Below are 17,844 nucleotides of genomic sequence, written 5' to 3' on the forward strand. Positions count from 1 at the left end.
ATCAATAAGGCTGAGGCCTCCCTTTTGATAGGTGCAATTTTTACGTACAAATTCTGTGCCAGCCAAATGCACGGTAGGCTCCAGTCTGAGTAGTGGTGCCTCAGAATACCTAACCTACCCGTGCAACGCAAAACTGCAGGCCCAACAGAAGGCAGGTCCCAGTTTGGTTGCAAAGAGGAAACCTAAAACATGGTGGGAGGGATAGCTCAGTGGTTTGAGCATTGGACTGCTAAACACAGGGTTGTGAGTTCAATCCTTGAGGGGGCCATTTGGGATCTGGGGCAAAAATTGGGGATTGGTCCTGCTTTGAGCAGGGGGTTGGACTAGATGACCTCCTGAGGTCCCTTCCAACCCTGATATTCTATGATTTCAAGACAGGAAACTAAGGAAAATACCTCATTCAGCTTGAAATGACAGGAGGAACTTATGGCTGGAAGAATGAAAGTAACTTAGCTGAAATTTGTCCAGGACACAATGCCCCTAACTCTGGTGGAAAGTGCCATGGAATCCTAAAGGACTCCAAGTTCTCCTGACTTCTGTTTTATTTATCTGAAAGACCAGCTCCTCCAGCAACACAGCATCCTCTGGCACTCTACTGGGGCACTGGAATTGTTACTGAACCAGAGGGAAGACTGCCTCCTACGAAGCACCTCTACAAACACTCTGGTTCTTCTTCTGGGGTCTCTCATCCAAGTACTGATCAACGTGACCCTGCCTAGATTAGGAGATCTGGTGAGATCACAAGAGGTGACACAGTGAAGCAACACACCTAGGAAATAAGCAATTACACTCACGATGCTACTAAATGTAGGGCTTGACACTACTAGATTTAGGGCTTGTCTATATGAGGACACTCAAGAAAATTAATCTGAATTAATTTAAGATGTGAATTGAAAGTGGATGAATTAAACCACTTGAAACTCTTCTCCTATTCAGAATTCAAGTAGTCTTTATTTGATTCAGTTTAATTAATTTGTGAGTTAATGACATTTAACTAATGCATTTTAAATTCATACCTTTAGTAAATTTGGATTAACTTTCATAAGTGTCCCCATGTAGACAAGACCAAAAGACAGACCAACGTCTCCTGATAGTTTTCATGTGTTTTGTACAGTCAGGTTATCACTGGCAATTTGTTGTGATGTTTGCATAGAACATGATGGAGAGACTGATGCACAGGGAGCCTGGGATCTACAAGCACAGGAGCCCAGAAAGATTCTTGCCAGAAACAAAGGTGGAGATCTCACTTGAAGAGAAGGGAGCTAATGGCAACTTCCTGCATCAAATAATACCGTTAGGCCTTTACAGCAAGGTTTCTCAGCCTGTGGGTCACAACCCAAAATTAGGTCTCCGGAATGTGTCAAGGAGTCACTTGGGTGGCCCTGGGGAGGGCTGCAGACAGAGCCCATCTCACAATCACCCTGCAGTGGTGGCCTCAGTCCCTCAGGACTGACTGGGCTCGGCACCCCACTCTGGGCCTTGCGACCTGGTCCACACGGTTGGAGTGCCACTCAAAGTTGGCCCAGCCACCCCTCTGTCATGATGATAGGGGGCTAGCTGGGCCAAATTTGAGTGAGTGATGTTTTGATACCATGCACCAAGTCACAACACCACTCGCATAGATTTGGCCTGGCTAGCCCCCTGTTAAGGGGGCTGGCCCAAATCTGAGCAGTGCTGTGACCCCAGAGGTTGCAACACTTGGAGCGGGGAGCTGCGCCCAGCCAGGAGCCGCCACTATAGTATGCATAAGTGTACTTTTTTAGCATTTATTGTGTTAATGTGTATACTATATATCGTGGGTATGAAATATTTCCTAAGCCGGATGTATTTGGCACTAAAGCTATATCCTGGGTCATGCCATCAAGGTTTACAACTGGGTCCTGAGCCCCAAAAGGTTGAGAACTATGGCCTTAGGGTGCCTTTCATCTTGATGTACTAGGCCAGCATGATCCTATGTAACACGTCAGTCTCATTTAAGCACAATGGGTTGAGTAAGGGGCTTAGGCCTAGCGCTGCTCCTCTGCTCAGAAGTCAGCTTCACCCTTAAAGCATTCCTGCCTTTAGGTAAGACGGCCAATTTTCTGGTCTGCAACTTCATGGCATTACACTTAATTCTTTTCATTTTAGGTTCCTGGTTGGAATCTGCTCCCCACTCAGCTGGCTGCTGATGGACTATTCCCGGTGACTTTACTGGCCTCGCTTCTCATTTCCAGCCGCCAAAAAAAGCCGTTTGTTTGAGGTAGGGAATCCACGTATTTCAGCACCTGCTGTTATAAACTGCATTGGCACGAGCTTCATGCAATTAATTGCCTTCAGGAACTGCCAGCCCTGAGAGAGCATCTCACTCAACCCCGTGCTGGCCAGACTGTCAAAGGCCAGAAAGCAGGTTTGCTGGGCCATTTCCTGCCAGCAATTTCAAGACATCGCTGTGTGTGTATGTGTTTGTGTGTGTGTGGTTTATTATCTTTTCAACACATTTATCAAGGTTCCTAGAGGTTAAAATAGAAGGAAACTGAGTGTCTCTGGGCAGAAAAACAAGCGGAAACTGGAACAAAGTGTTTTTTCCTCAAAGCAGGAGTTTCTTGACAGCAGGGGACTGAAAGGCTACAGAGTTGATTTAAGGTTCCTCCTATTCCCCAGCCCATCAAGAAACTACTGTCAACTGATAATGAAGTGATTGGAAATACGCTACTCCCAGGCAGGGAAACAAGCACAAAGAACCAACAATGAACACCTTTCCCTTTTCGTCCAGGAGCTGCATACGTTTAATCTGCTACATGCTTAATATCTGTACACGTATCTTTCCAGTGCTCCAGTTTTTTAATCCTGCCCTGCCTAGAAGTCCTCTTCTGCCCTCAACCTCAAACTGTTAAATACTGTTCAGTCAGAAGATGGTGCTGCCCACGGATTATGTAAAGCAGAATAAAACTTGGTGAGGTAGCACCATCCTCTTTTGAAATGGGATAAAGACTGTGACAATGACAAGTGCCAGCTTATTGGAGTATGTTGGAAATTTTCAGTTTTGCTGGGGGAAAAGAAGATGGAAATTTCACCCACCTGAAAAACTGCAAAAATTCTGTCCATTTGTTGGCAAAATGTTGATGAAAAATTACAACGAAATTTTATATTTCAAAATTTTTGACCAGCTGAAGAGCTGGAAATTTTCAGAAAGTTTTCATGAAAGTTACAACCTGTTTTCTGGCCAGCTCTAACATTTGTGTGTGTGAGTTCATGAGGGATATTTTAACAGACTTATTGAATATGAGACAGGTGCTTACCCGCAATGCCCAATGCCAGTCTCCTGCTACTTGCTTCACGCTTGATCCAGTGATGTATCCCAAACCACTGCAAAAAGTACAAAGAAGGGAGCCAGTTTTAATAAAGTGCTATCGGTGTAGCTGTTCTCAAAGAACGTGAAATGCAGACAAACAGTCATGGTCAGCTGCTGAGTCTGCAAGTTCCCTTTTCCTGCAGAGACAAGAGTAAGCATCACTAAAAGCAGAAAAAGTGGAGAACATGTAACTTCTAACAACATGACGGGACCAAATATCCTCTAGTTTGATGGAAATTTAGCTACTGATCTGAACTTCACTGCAGGCCCTTTGCCCTGTAAGGGGTTGAAACAAAGCCCTAGGATCCAAAGACTGTCCCATTCAGATTCCTACATCACACCAATCACTGCAATAAGCTGAGCACCTGTGTTTTTGGGCCCAGACCTAGAATTAATAAGAAGTGCCATCAAGTTTATACTGCACCAAACCATTTAAATGCCATCTGTTAATTTAACAGCAGTTGTTCCCAAATATGCATCAAGAGACTGTTTTTTATAAGTTCATACCAAAAATCTTGGAAGAACAAGCACATAGGGCTGATAGGCGAACATCATAAACCTGTCAGGAGGTTAGAGAAACCAGCAGACTTTCAGCCAGATATCACAGAATTATGATCAGGTAATAAAAGGCAGCTCTAGCTGAGCGGTCCAACTGGTGAACCGCAGTGATGCTTCCCTATAACAAACGAACAGGCACGAAATCCATCTTTCGTAAATGCCAGCATTCAGCGCAAAGGCTGCCTTGGGTAAAAGCTGCCAGAGCTGTTCCAGGGTGGCTGGCTGTTGCCAGACACATTTATTGTACAGCTTTCTAAGCCATGAAGGCACCTGAGTTACCATCAATACCATTCGGGTACTGAGCCATTTACAGATATGGCTCCAAAACCAAACCACGGATCCAAACTCCATTAGACTTTGGAAAAAATCAGGTCCAGAGCCAGATGGGGCAACTGGGGCCCATTTCTAGCCATTTGCCATTATCAAGCATGTTTGTCTTTGGAAGGAATTGATTTGTTGCCAACCACTGCTCAGCTCAATTCTCTACTTAAGTGTTCAGTTTCCGAGGGCTGTTTAGAAAAAGTTATTTCCATCAGTTAAGGACCAGCCATTTCTTCTTCCTGAAGAGCAAAAGAATGTTTCAATTTTTGTTTCAAAGTTACTACAATAAGTTCTAGCTGGTGTATCGCCACCCTAATCCAGATGTTTTTCACTGCAATGGTGGAGTTAACTGCTGTCCAGGTTTTCCCTTTCTGGAAATGAACTTACTGTGCCACTTCTTCAGAGGAAGTCATCTGCTTCTGGGAATCTGGATCCACATTGTCTGAGCCCACCCTGTCTACAACCTCACAATGCAGGGTCAACCATTGTAAAACATACAGGATCTCTCTAGTCCCAGCAATCAGATACTGCACTGGGCTGATAAGGGAACTCAATTGAAAGAAAGTGCCAGGGGAAATAATTACTCAAAGACTGAGTCTGTCTGTTACATTCATCAGGAGACTATGGGCTGTATGGTCCTAGACGACTCTGCGTAAATTGAAGCATGAATGCTCCTTACAGCAGCTCTCCTCAGCCTTGTCTACATTAGACTTTTAAAAGTAATTTCCCACAGTGGTCGCTGCAATGGTGGGAGTACTAACACAGACTGTCTACTGTGGTTTTAACCACTGGGTCCTCTAGAGCGTCTCAGCCAAATTTTGCAGATTCAAGTAGGTCGGAGTTTGAATGTAAGCTAAAGAATACTTTGGAAAGGCCAAAATTTCAAGAGCTAAATTGTGCCTCTGACCTGCACTCTCCAATATTCACATGCCTTAGGGAGATGTGCCTGCAATTACACTTGCACAGTTTTGACCATTTAGCCCTTAGTACCTTAACCTAATGACTCTTCTAGAGTATATGGTAACTTGGAGGAACTTGACTCAAAAAGGCCCATATCTCAAATGAATATAAACAGCAACTAAGAGAACTGGTATAATATTATTCATCAGTTATACAAGTAACATCGCTGTTATTCCAAAAACGTATATGCTGAATAGTTATTTTCTGTTTTCATCCAGCTCTGTTAATTAGTAATACCTCACCTTTATTCCAGGCAAGGGTCTTAAATGAACGTGGACATGAATCAGTGGCAACACAGGTATAAGCACCTCTTTCTTTTAAGCAGCCCCTACTCTAGCCATCAGTCTGCAAACTCTTCCCTTACAAAACAATTCAAATCTAAGAAAATGTGTCTTTCTTGTCAGCCGTTTCGGATGTATGGTAATTCAAGAGAACAGCAGTGGACTGGTTACCTGCCAAGAGGGATTGCAAAGTAGAAGACAGACAGCATGAGGGTTCTGGTGTTTTTGGTGAAAAGGTCTCCTATGATGGTGGGAGCGATGGTGGAATAACTGGCTTCACCGATGCCGACCAAACCTCGTGAAAGGACGAGGAGCCAGAAATACTGAGGGAAGTAATAAGAAAAAAATTAATCAGTCTTCAAAATGGTTCATAATGAAACAGTCCACAGGGAAATGCAAGCCCATGTGACCAGTGGATAACACTTACTCCCCTCATCCCACTGTCACTCTTACCACTGCTCCTCGTGTTTCTGTTCCCAGGGAAAATGTCAGTGCCATATTTCTGTAGTGGTTTACACATATTTTAAAAAATAACTGTAATAATAAACCCTTGCCCTAATTGGCATTCCAGAAGATGTTCCAAACATTGGCAGCTAATATGGTTAAAGAATGGGAAGCAGGAGATTCTCATTTCACTCCCAGGGGGAGGCTCAACCATAGGAGGTTTATGGGTGTAGACAGAGCAACCCTACAGAAGGTTTGCGGGGAGCTGAGCTGATGACGACTCTCGTATTTGGAGGTCTTAAATGATGTGTATAAATCCTCTGTATCCAAGTTGCCACAGAGCACTGGGCTGAAAAGTCAATCCTGGTGCAATTTTTAAGACTCTTCAAAAAGTATGGAAGGGCTTCTCCTGTCGGCATAGATAATCCACCCCCCGAAGATGCGGTAGCTATGTGGACAGGAGAAGCTCCCGCATTGACATAGCACTGTCTATACTGGGGGTTAGATCGGCATAACTACATCGCTCAAGGGTGTGGATTTTTCACACCCCCGAGTGACTTAGTTATACTGATATAGGTCTGCAGTCAGTGTGCTGCTTATCAGTAACAACAGCGGATTCAGGGACATCCTATGCAGTTGTACCCATTGCACAAACGTAAAGCCGGCAACAGAAATCACTTGGAAACAAGTGCACTCTCTGCAAGCAGTGGACGTGAGCAGACTGAATACAGACCAGAATGTGTCAGGAAAACGTGAGCTGCAACAAACTGAAATCTAATGCAAGCCAACATGGAAGAGGAAAAGGAATTTTCCACCGACGTCACGGAACTAAGGGAACGTATTTTCCTGCTGGTGGCTCCCCTCGCACCTGACATTGTATAAGACACTGTACGCGCCTGCTTTTCAAGGAAGCTCCTCTGTACGCTTGCAGCTTTCTGGCTGCAGCTGTTTGCGAGCCCGGTTTATGCCACTTCGACGCCTAACTACCTGATGCACGAGCACATCGAAGCAACGCGAGCTGCACTCAGAAACAACTCCAGGTGCAGAAATACAACAGCAATTAATTGCAGCTGTCGACTAAGGACAAAGAAAAGGGCTGGGGAAAGCCAAATTTTAAATATCTAACCCTTACAGGTCCCCATATACTGTCACTTTTGTTAGCCAGTAGGTCACCTGGGAGAGTTGGAGCCATATGGATTACACTCATCCCTCAAATGCAACGGTGAATATGTATTATTGATCCCCCTTTACAAAGGGGAAACTGAGTCAGTGAGAGGGCAATTTGCCCTAGGTCACACAAGTCTCAAGTAGTGCTGGGATTGGAACTCAGGTCTCAGGTTCCCTACTCTAACCATGCAAAGTCCTTGCTGAGATGAGCTGAGAAGATGGGCGCTGAAGCACCTGCTTTACCATATATACACCTGCTGGTAGACAACTCCCGTGCGGTTCCTCTAAACACACTAACAGTGCCTTGCACAGCCACCATCAACTGCTTATTTTGACGCCAGTTCTACCTTGGTACGCATTTTCTGAACACAATTATAACTTGCTTGGTGTTTGCAATTACAGGTATAATTAAATGTCTCCTCTAGCCCTGTCATACTGAACAGATGCACGTGGGTGCCTGCAGAAAGGGCAATATCATGACTCAAACCAGTTAAATTAGGTCCATTGCCCAATGCTAAACCATTCAGGAATGCTGTGGAGATACACTGCCTGCGACTGGCACACTGGTAGCCAATGTGGTTGGGATAAGCAGCATTATTCATATACATGCTGAATGCATTAGTGAGGCAGAATTAGAACTGGGCAAAACTGGAGGCTGGTTTCGGTTTGCACACGTTCATCCGCTGGTTTCGGTTTGCACACGTTCATCCGCTGGTTTCTGGTGTTGCAAAATCAAAACCAACCATGGTTCAGATACGATGGAGATGGGGTTAAGGAGGCTCAGTTCCAGACCAATAACCAGTAAATATGAAATGTCAACCATGACAGGAAAGTGGCCATCTTGCTGACATACAGGACCTTTCTAAAACTTTATCTATATGAAAATACCACCAGAGAGATACAGCAACAAGTACAATTCTCAATAACCATTCTGCATGGGCTTTACTCTGACCATTGCTACAGCAATGGTGACCTCTCAAATCTTGCCTACAAATCTTGTGCAAAGCTTTCTCCCTGTTGTTAACACCAGCTCAGCTCTACCAATATTGATAACGTTGGGCATCCTAGTGCACTGAAAACACCGACAACCCCTGGTAGCCTATCCACATCAGGACTCATTCTCACACAGAAAGCCAAATCCCCTTTCCAGTATTTCTGCCACATTCTCTCTCATGCTTTGAGAGTCTGAAGATGTGTCTACACTACAGCAGCATAGCTGTGCCACTGTAACGCAGATGCTTCCTACACTGATGGAGGGGAATTCTTCCATCAACCTAACTGCGTCTGCAGTGGGGGTTAAGTCAATTAACTACGTTGCACAAGATGCAAAATTTTCCACAATCTGAAACGATGTAACTCGGTTGACCAAAATTTTAGGTGCAGACCAGGCCTGAGTGATGAATTTCTGACTCTAGATGATGATCAACGTAAGACTCGCGTAAGAGAAAAGCAGTATATCAAGATGTAAGCATGTAGTGAACCAACAGGAAGTCCACAGATGTAGTATATATAAAGCTCTGTCTGCTTTATACACATACATTCATAATTCTAAAGGCCAGAAAGGATCACGTGATCATCTATTCTGACCTCAGACCTGCATGTCTCTTCCCCATGGGTGGGCAGGATAGTTTCCATTAGCTTGATGGAAACCCTTTCTTTCTGTTGCTTTTCCTTTTTGTCACACCCCGAGGCTTGGGCAGAACAGTGAGACACATACCCTGGCCACCCTGTCTGCTCTGGACCAAACTGCCTCTGAGAACAGCATGAGTAGCAGAGTGGGAATTGTTAATCAAATTTTACCCTTTCCCAAATAAGGATTGGTATGTATTAAAGAAGTTTATTCCTTCAAACATTACTGCGTAGTTCTTCCATAATTTGTTCCCCTGTGCAAACGCTTCTAATTGTGCTGGGGGATTTTAAAAGCCTGAGTCAGCTTTCAGCACCTAAGCATATTTTATATGCATACAAATTAAGACCAGAAACATCAAGGTTTTGGTGCTTTTTTCCCTGGGTCAGTGATGACAGACAACTTGATGGAATTTTTGGACACTTAAGAACGGACAAAGCAAACACTTCATTTTCAATAAAGGTTAATGATCACACTCGGGAGTATGGGTTTGCCATTGCTTCCCATCATGTCTGCCAATGACCCCCCTGGCACCTGAGGATGTATCCCCCAGAAGTGAATGCAGTGTGCAAATCCACATCCCTCCATTTGCTGCACTCTCAAGCCCTAGACAGACCAGCACAATTCCAGCCAAGGCGCTAGAAGCACCAAAGTGGGGGTACAGACAGCAGGAGAGGGAGCAGCCAATCTGCAAGGCCTAATCCCCTGGAATTCCCCCTGCTCAGCTTTTCTATACCACAAAGGGACGTCAGCAAGATAGGGTTCAGGTGCACCACAAGCTGACATGGTGGAGAAAGGATGAAGGCTGGTAGAGATATGGTGCCTCTGCCACTCTTGTTGGACACTCCCCTGAAAGCCACGTCACCACAGGGCGTACCACCTAGAGGGGGCAGTGGAATGGATGGCAGCAAGGCAGGAACTGTGGACCTGGCTCTTCTCTTCCAGTCTCTTTAAGGGAAAATGTGGCCTTTCTCCAAGTTCCCAGGGCTTTACTACTTTGTCCACACATCCCATTGCTGGAAATACAGGGTTGTACATAGTCGTAACTAAAAAAAAAAAAAGGAGTTTTAGAAGATGTATAAATCTTCATGATTCAGGGCATAAGCCAACCACTAAGAGGGGCTGGCAAGTAATTTTCTCTGGGGGTAGGCTATCCCGTAACTGCCCACTGCTGGGTTTCTTGCACCTTCTGCTGGGCTGACGGAGAGGGGACACTGGGCTAAGAGGTCCCTGGACTGATCCATTCTGCCAAACCCTACAATCCTGTTGAAAACTAGACACCAAATCGAATCCTTACTCAGTTCTTAAACAGGCACAACACACACCGCAAAAAACAGTAAGGGCTTCATTATTGGACTCTACAGTATTTAAAGGGCACCAAGGCATTGCAATTTTCTGTAGCACACACACAAGAGGTTTACATTAACATCTTCATACTGTTTCTATTCCTGATCTCACACATCACATCAGAATTCAGTGGGCCAGGACATCCTTTGACTAAGCTGTACATGTGACTGCCTTTTATCATGTTTGAACGAAGCCCCTAATTACACATTTAGCCCAGTGGCACAGACCACTGAGTGAGTAATGTAGGTTTTAATAGGTCTAATAGTGACCGTACCTCTTTCTCTTTAAATAAGTTAACAAAAGGAATTTGGCCACGGTTCTCTACAAGATTAGTTGCCACTGATAAACCTATAATCTGCCAAAGTATGCATAAAACGCTGAAGAACCAGCCATGTCTAGAGAGCCATGTGATCCGTAAGCCTGGTCATTAAGCATCTGAATCTGAAGTAGCTGTAAAGCATCCCATAATACAAAGGAAATATTGGCTTGTCCAGATTAGGGAAATATGCGCCGGTCTAACTATATTCAGTGCTTAAAGTGGTCTGAAAAAAGCATGTGTGTGTGTGGGGGGGGTTTCTATTATTTCCTAAAGAAATGGAAATGACATCACAACGGCCTCTCCCCCTAATCACCACATCAATTCTGCACCCCAGGCTCATCTCAGTTCCTCCTGCAGCTCCTAGGCCTCTTCACCCTGCCTGTTCTGTCCCCGGTACGGCCTACTTCTGCAGCAGCTCTGATTGATTGCTCTGCCCCAGGAAGTGGGGTAGTGGGGAAAGCAGCCAGGGCTGAAATGTGCGCCCCTCAGCAACCTGGCCAGAGCTTGAGAAATTTTATTTGCTGGGCCCATAACCTAGCACACTTTAAGCACTGACTACATTGGAGTGGCTGCACCAGTGAAAATCCCTAGTATAGATGCACTGCAGGTGTGCAATCCATGTTTTGCACTGGTGCAACCTTGTCCACAACACAGGATTGCAACAGTATAGCTACATCAATTACAACATGTGAACATATTCTTCCATCTGACAAACACACAGAGTTGACCTCCTAAAGATCCCATTTTTAATTTCCTTAAAGGAGGCTCAGCTCCATTTAACCAGGGCGTGGACTGCCAAGAGTTGCTAACATGGCATTATGATTATATACATGAGGCATAATTCAGCATGAGGAGTCAGACGGGACCCGTATTTTCTGACCAGACGAATAACACTTTCTGCTGTGTTCCATTAACAGCTTTCCCAAACAGATCAGCACTGTGTTAGGTTCTAATGATTGAAGTTGACATACCACACCTTCTGCCGTAGGTATGCAAAGGCGTTCCAAAATCATGATACTAGCCAGAATAGCAATGTGCTTCTCCAGTACCAGTACTGTGACTAATAGGACTGGCAGCTCTGAAATCACAGTTCAAATTTGAGCTCATAAATAGACACTCCCTAGGAGAAGTGAGCAATGACGCGGCATGACAAACTCAGGTGACATATTTCTTTAAACTCCCCTGCAAAGACGGAATCATGTTTATGAACCTGCGGGTTTCCAAACTGCACAGGGACATCCTCCCTTTGAGAAAGATGAGTAAATACTGGAGACAGCTGTAAGTTATTTTTGGAGACATGGTGGGGTGACAGTCGTTGCTTATGGTGGAAGAGATGGCCCTAACGATAAACTCCTGATCTGAACCCCGCAAAAACTTTTATAGGTGTTGGAAATCCATAACTGAATAATGGATAAAACAAAAATCCTGGATCCAAACATCCCAGAACATTCTGGATTCATATCTAGATTTGGAATGGCAATGATACGTGCCTCAACTTTATTATACACCTGCCCACAAGAGTGCTCTATCCTACAATTTCATGCATTGTCAAATTAATTTAAAAAAGAAAACATTTTGGGGGAGATGAAGAGGGGAAGATATTTAGTGAAGATGAAAGTTGCTCTGTGAACAATCCGGGAGAATGGGGTCTTCTGTAGAACATGTACAGGTCAGGCCGATAGAGACTGAATTTTAATATCATCTGATGGCCATTTCAGGATCTATGAACTGGGAGATCTTTGTCTAGCTCCTCAAGAAGACATGTCCATGCCATGCAAACTACCTTAACAAGAGACATCTAGCCCCTTGTTGGGAGTGCCAGCACAGATGCCGAAGTCTGAATGAGCCAGGAAGATAAGCCAGAAACTGAGGGCCAGCATATAAGCAGGGTGCTGTCCATGAAAAACTGGCTCCCCTCTAGGACTGAGGGCATGCTAGGAACTTGTTCAGACACAACAGGTAACCTGTATTAGAAAAGGAAATTTAACTAATATAGAAGTATAAAGCCTGAGGATGTGTCTTCACGTTTATCTTCTGTGTAACTTTTACATATTTTACATATTTCCTTACTATTTCATCTTTGAATCTATGATTTTTCAATTAAATAAGCTTTTTGTTTATTTTTTACCACTAGCTTGCCTTTATTGTGCAAACTGTATGAGTGTATCCCCCTGAACTGATAACTGGGGCAGGTTTCATTCCTTCGAGTGTGACAAACCATAAGGGCAAAGTCTGAGTATCTAGTAGTGAAGAACTCAGGGAGATGAATTTGTGGGGTAATGGGGTGGAGTCTCAGGAGCAGAAGGGCTGTTGGAGTTCACCCTGCAAGGAGTAATAGGTGGGTGGAAGCCAGAGTGAGACCTTTATTCTTGCAGGCTGGCAACTTCCGTCAGAGCTTGATCTTAAGGCATGCAAAGTTACAAGACAAAGGTGTGTGCGTGTGTGGGTGGGTGGGTGGTTTGAGGCTATGAGTTATCAGCACTGATGCAAAGCTATGAATTTACCAGCATTCACTTCTTTGTCTTAGACTTGCAAGGGCACATAGAGGCTTGGGTGATGGGCACTTGCTTGGCAGATGCACTTATAAACAACCCTCTCCCCCCTACAAATCAGCTCTCATCAGACATGAGTCACATTCGCAGAGTGGCCTAGGGGAAGCTTTCACTGCAGCTGCCAGTTCTGTTCCCATCTGGTATATTTAGGCTTGGCAAAATTCAATTTTTTTGAAATAATTTCAACAGATAATATCAATGTTTATTTTTAAGCATTTTTACATTTTTTATGGATTTAAATTTTCACGTTTGTGGGAAATTTTTTTGGGGGGGTCAAACAATCAATTAATGACAGCTGATATTGAGATTCAAAAATTTAAAGCTTTATAGCTATTAAAACACAAATTGCCAACATCACATATCAAAATATACACAGTAAATATCTTTACATGAAACTAAGACGTTCTGAAGCAGCATTTTTCTTACTTTGCCTTCCTGTACATTTCAACGATTACGAAAGGAACTGTTTTTTGGGTCAGTTTGTGTGGGTTTGGTGAAATCAACCAATGTACTGATAAAACTCCATTCCTTCCAAGCTTAGGTTTATTAAGTAGTTTTCAGCGCTCCTCATCCTCCCTCTCTCACCATACCCTTCTCACCCCGTCCAGGCTGTCACTAAATCCTAGTTTCAGTTTCTCCAAAATCTGACCTTTCCTTTGAGACATAGTCTGCCCAGAAAAGTTACATCAGCCTAGCTATGTCGGCCAGGGCGCAAAAAAACCATAGCACTGACCAACCTAGCTAGGCCGATACAACCCTCCATGTAGACTCAGCAAGGTCAATGGAAGAGTGCTTTTGGCAACATAGCTCACTTGGTTCAGGAAGGTATTGTTCCTACACTGACAAAAAAAAAACCCTTCTGTCAATGTAGATTGTGTCTACACTTCAGGGCTATGCCGGCATAATTATGGCGATGGTCTCCGTAGCACAGACATACCCGCAGGGAATGCAGAACACTAACAGTGCTGCACCTGTGCCGCTGTAGAACAGACACGACAGCGACAGAAGGGCCTGAGAGTTGGTAGCTAGGTCGATGGAACAAATCTTCTGTTGACCTAGCACTGTCCCCACCAGGGCTTGGGTTTGGTTTGACTCCACCTAATTTTGTAGTGCAGTCCAGCCTTCAGCCTCTACTGAAAAAATCCTTTTCCACACCTCAGGTCATCTCTGGTCTCAAGTACTGCAGTCTCCTCCTCACTGGCCTCTCTCACCTTTCACATCAAGCTCAAGCTACTTGTCCTTCCCCGCCTTCTTCATGGCTCTTCACCTCCATCTGTGACTATGGCCTGGTCTACACCAGAAAATGAGGTCAACCCAGCTATGTTGCTCAGAAGCATAAAAAACCCACACCATGAGCTACGCAGGTAAGCCGACCTAACTCCCAGTGTAGACAGTGCTGAGGTGATGGAAGAATTCTTCTGTCAACCTTACTACTGTCTCTCAGGGAGGTGAACTATCTAGCCCTCAGTCTCAGGTCTCGTTCTTCCTGCTCCCCCTCAACACACACACTTGACATGTCCTCTTCCTTCTCTCTTCAGTCTCATCTACGCTGGAACTCGAGAAACTGAGCATTAGTTTTAGTCCATACCTTTAGTGATTTCAATACAAGCCTGTGTGTGGACACTCTTATTTCACTATTGCATCAAGAGGACACGTTTATTCCCAAATTAGAGTGTCTACACACAGACTGCATTGAAATAACTAAAGGATGTAGATTAAAACTGATTCAGTTACTTCAGTTCCCAAGTCTGTGTGTGGACAAGCCCCCAACGAGCAGCTGGTAAAATAAGCAGGAAACTTGTGTTTGATTTTGCAAAGAGCGCTTGCAGCTTCAAGAGTCTGTGAAGCTTAATCCTGCAATTAAGTGTGTGTGGGGAGTTGGGGGGGACGGACAACAGCAAGGTGCACAAGTGGGGCCATTAAGATTAAGCTCAGCACACGGAGTGATAGTATATCTCAAGCCCCTTGCACACCCTTACGCACAGGATAAAAAAGGAGCCAGGCTGGAGTACGGGTATCTAAAGAGGTCTGTGCTTCAGTGTGATCCTCAGCATGCTAATTAAAGAGGCGTACAGCTCTGCGCTCTCCTCTTCAGTCTCAATCCTGCTCACTCCAGCAGCTTGAGTGTTTCTGAAGAGCCATGTGCCTCAGATTGGCCAGTGGCACAGAAAGCCCTCTCTGAAACACTGTTTTCCAGCAGGTGAAGCCCTTTCAAATCTCCCCCAGGCTCAGCTTTTACATACAGTAATTTACTCCTGCTCTAAGATTATTTCAGTCACATTTTATATTTAAGAGCATTTTTCTAAAGGGTTAACAAATGACGACTAAATGTTATTACGCATGTTACAGACATGAGCAGTACCTGTTCTAGATTACTGAGCTGTCAGCCTCTAACAATTGTTTAATCATTTATTCAAGTGTCTATTGACTTATTAAGCCTTTAGAAACTACCCTTAATATAAATGGTGGCTGATTTTTCTAGTCTCAATAAGCTAAAATCAACACCTCAGTTTTAACCGATTTCCACTGCTTTAAGTATCCCAGAAGTTCTCAGTATCACGCACCTGTCTTTAGAACACGCCCCCTTCGGAAGAGTTTGGCTGCTATTAGTATCCCACTAGGAGAGAAAGGATTTCAGCAAGGAGAAAAGGAAGAAATTATATTTAAATATAACAGCGAGGGAGGGAGACGATGCTAAGTCCTCTAGCCTCTGCTCTAATTGTTCCTAGTATTTGTTAATAGCTTTAGCTCTCCCTGGTGACTTGTTCAGTCACATTTGATTGAATATGGAGGGTTTTATTTGGAAATGTACTTGGGATTTGCTTGAGATTCTGCCTGATTAAAATCCCCTCTAACTTTGTCAGATTTACACCACTAGTTAGTACAGAAACATATCCAGTGAAGGGAGCTTGGTGGGAAGTTCCATCCTCATTACTTGCACCCTTAGACCAAGATTTTTTACAAATGGGTGTCTACAGGTATGGCTCTAAGTCTCTATTTAGGCAACTAATTAAGCATTCACATCTTCAAAAAAAAACTAACAACAACAAAAACAAACAAGCAAAAAAAACCCAAAGAGTACTGTGCATCCCATAGCTCTTACAAGTCTATTCAAACTCAACAGGAGCTGCTGGGTGCTCATCATTTACAAAAACCAAGCACCTATTTCAGTATCTGAATACAGATTTAGGACTGAGATTTTCAAAGCTCCTTAAGGGATGTCCAATTTCCATTCAGATTTCAAAGTCTCAGCCTTGGAAGCCTGACTTCAGGCACCCACTGTTGAAGGTCTTGGTTTTAATGCAGAAGACCTCAATCTGCCCCCATTTCTAACCTGTCTGGAGCCTTGGAGACTCTGCCTTCATTCACATTTCAGACATTTTCAGGTAAAAAAAGCAAAACTTTAAGCCCACTCCCCACCATCATCTGATTAAGTAATTTAATTAGAGGGTCCAAATGACAGCCTCAGTATAGGCAAACGCAGCAATTCAGTTTGGTAACTGAAGTACCTCTCATTTGACTGTGCTGTCTTGCAATAGAAATATTACTTGACACTCACACTGGCAAATTTTATATGCTTCTTGGTTTAGCCTACTGATCGTTAATGGGCCTGAAATGGAACTGAAAGGAACATAACAGATCAACTTGCTTACTCACCAGAATATCATAAGGTGGAATGTTACCTAGATGGCTGCTTATAAAGTATAGCTTAGATGGCTTAAAGAGAGAGGAACATTAGAAACCTACATTACTGGGGCTTGGTAGAACATTGAGTAAACGCATTAGCCTTTCCTCATCCCTGAAGGTCTGAGTTAAGCCACAAGCAGAGAAGGAGCCTGGCAGTACTATGCATAATTGGACCTTCCAGAACCATCAGCCCTGGAATAGCTTGATAGCTGTGGGTCAGAAGCAAGCTGTTTTCACATACTTGTGAGGTGGTAAACCTTGCACTAGCATTTACAACGAACACTTCTGGCTCTAGCCAATGCTATCAGTCCCTCACTTTGACAAGCACAGATATCCAACATATTCATCTGAATGGGAAACAGGAGATCGACACAGTCTGCTCTTAACAATAAAATAGACCCAAGGTTTTTGATGCGAAAGGACAGTAAGGGCAAAGTTTTCAAACTTGGGTACTTAGAACAAGGCACCTAAACAGATATTCAAGACACCAAATAAATGTGGCCAAATTCTGTGGGATTCAGAGCCATTCAGAGATAATTTCCATGGGAGCTATGAGTCCCCAGCAATGCTGAAGATCAGTTCACTTATTTAGGCAGGCAAGTACAAAAGAATTGTCCTAGGGCTTGTCTTCACTACTGGGGTTAGTTGACCTAACTTATGCTACTCCGACTATGTGAATAATGTAGCTGTAGTCGACGTAGCATAGGTCAACTTACCCCAGTGTCTTCACTGTGCTGTGTCAATAGATGCTCTCCGGTCAACTTTTACTCTTCTCGGGGAGCTGGAGTACCAGAGTCGACCCAAGTGAGCTCTAGACCCACTAAATTGACACCCGCTGCACCGATTGCAGCAGCATGGATCTCCCAGTAGTGAAGACATGACAAGCCCTAAGTGTATGCATTCTAGAGACTGGGCAAGACTTCCTACAGTCCATGAAAGACACAGATTTTAATGAAATGCCTTAGATGATGACATGAAATTACTCAAGAACTAAATTTCTTACCATCCGTACCCTTACCAAGTATTGTATTCAGCTACGGTTTAGCTCATTTGTGCCTATTTTACTGTGTAATGCTAAAAGCCTAAGTGCATGAATGAGACAGACTAAGTGGGCAAACTGGTTCAGATATACTGGAACCTCCCTGAACCTTTACCCATCCCCTCTATATTAACTTTTTTATCTGCCTTCCATTTTCATACTCCTCTGACTCTTCCCATTTCTACCTAGGACTGGTAGAAACACTGCAAGG

The 17,844-nt window shown here is 43.9% G+C and overlaps 1 protein-coding gene across 1 annotated transcript in view; it reads right to left on the reverse strand.

Moving 5' to 3' along the window:
• Nucleotides 1–17,844, reverse strand: part of SPNS2 (SPNS lysolipid transporter 2, sphingosine-1-phosphate) — a 176,491-nt gene that overhangs the window by 56,899 nt on the left and 101,748 nt on the right. Inside the window, exons 4-5 of the mRNA XM_084650941.1 lie at nucleotides 5,623–5,774; nucleotides 3,279–3,345 (exon numbers count right to left, since the gene is read on the reverse strand). Coding sequence (XP_084507067.1) covers nucleotides 3,279–3,345; nucleotides 5,623–5,774 — 219 coding nt within the window. The remainder of the gene's footprint in view (nucleotides 1–3,278; nucleotides 3,346–5,622; nucleotides 5,775–17,844) is intronic.

This window comes from Lepidochelys olivacea (genome assembly GCF_965140295.1).
Source record: "Lepidochelys olivacea isolate rLepOli2 genome assembly, chromosome: 17".
NCBI classification, from domain to species: domain Eukaryota; kingdom Metazoa; phylum Chordata; order Testudines; family Cheloniidae; genus Lepidochelys; species Lepidochelys olivacea.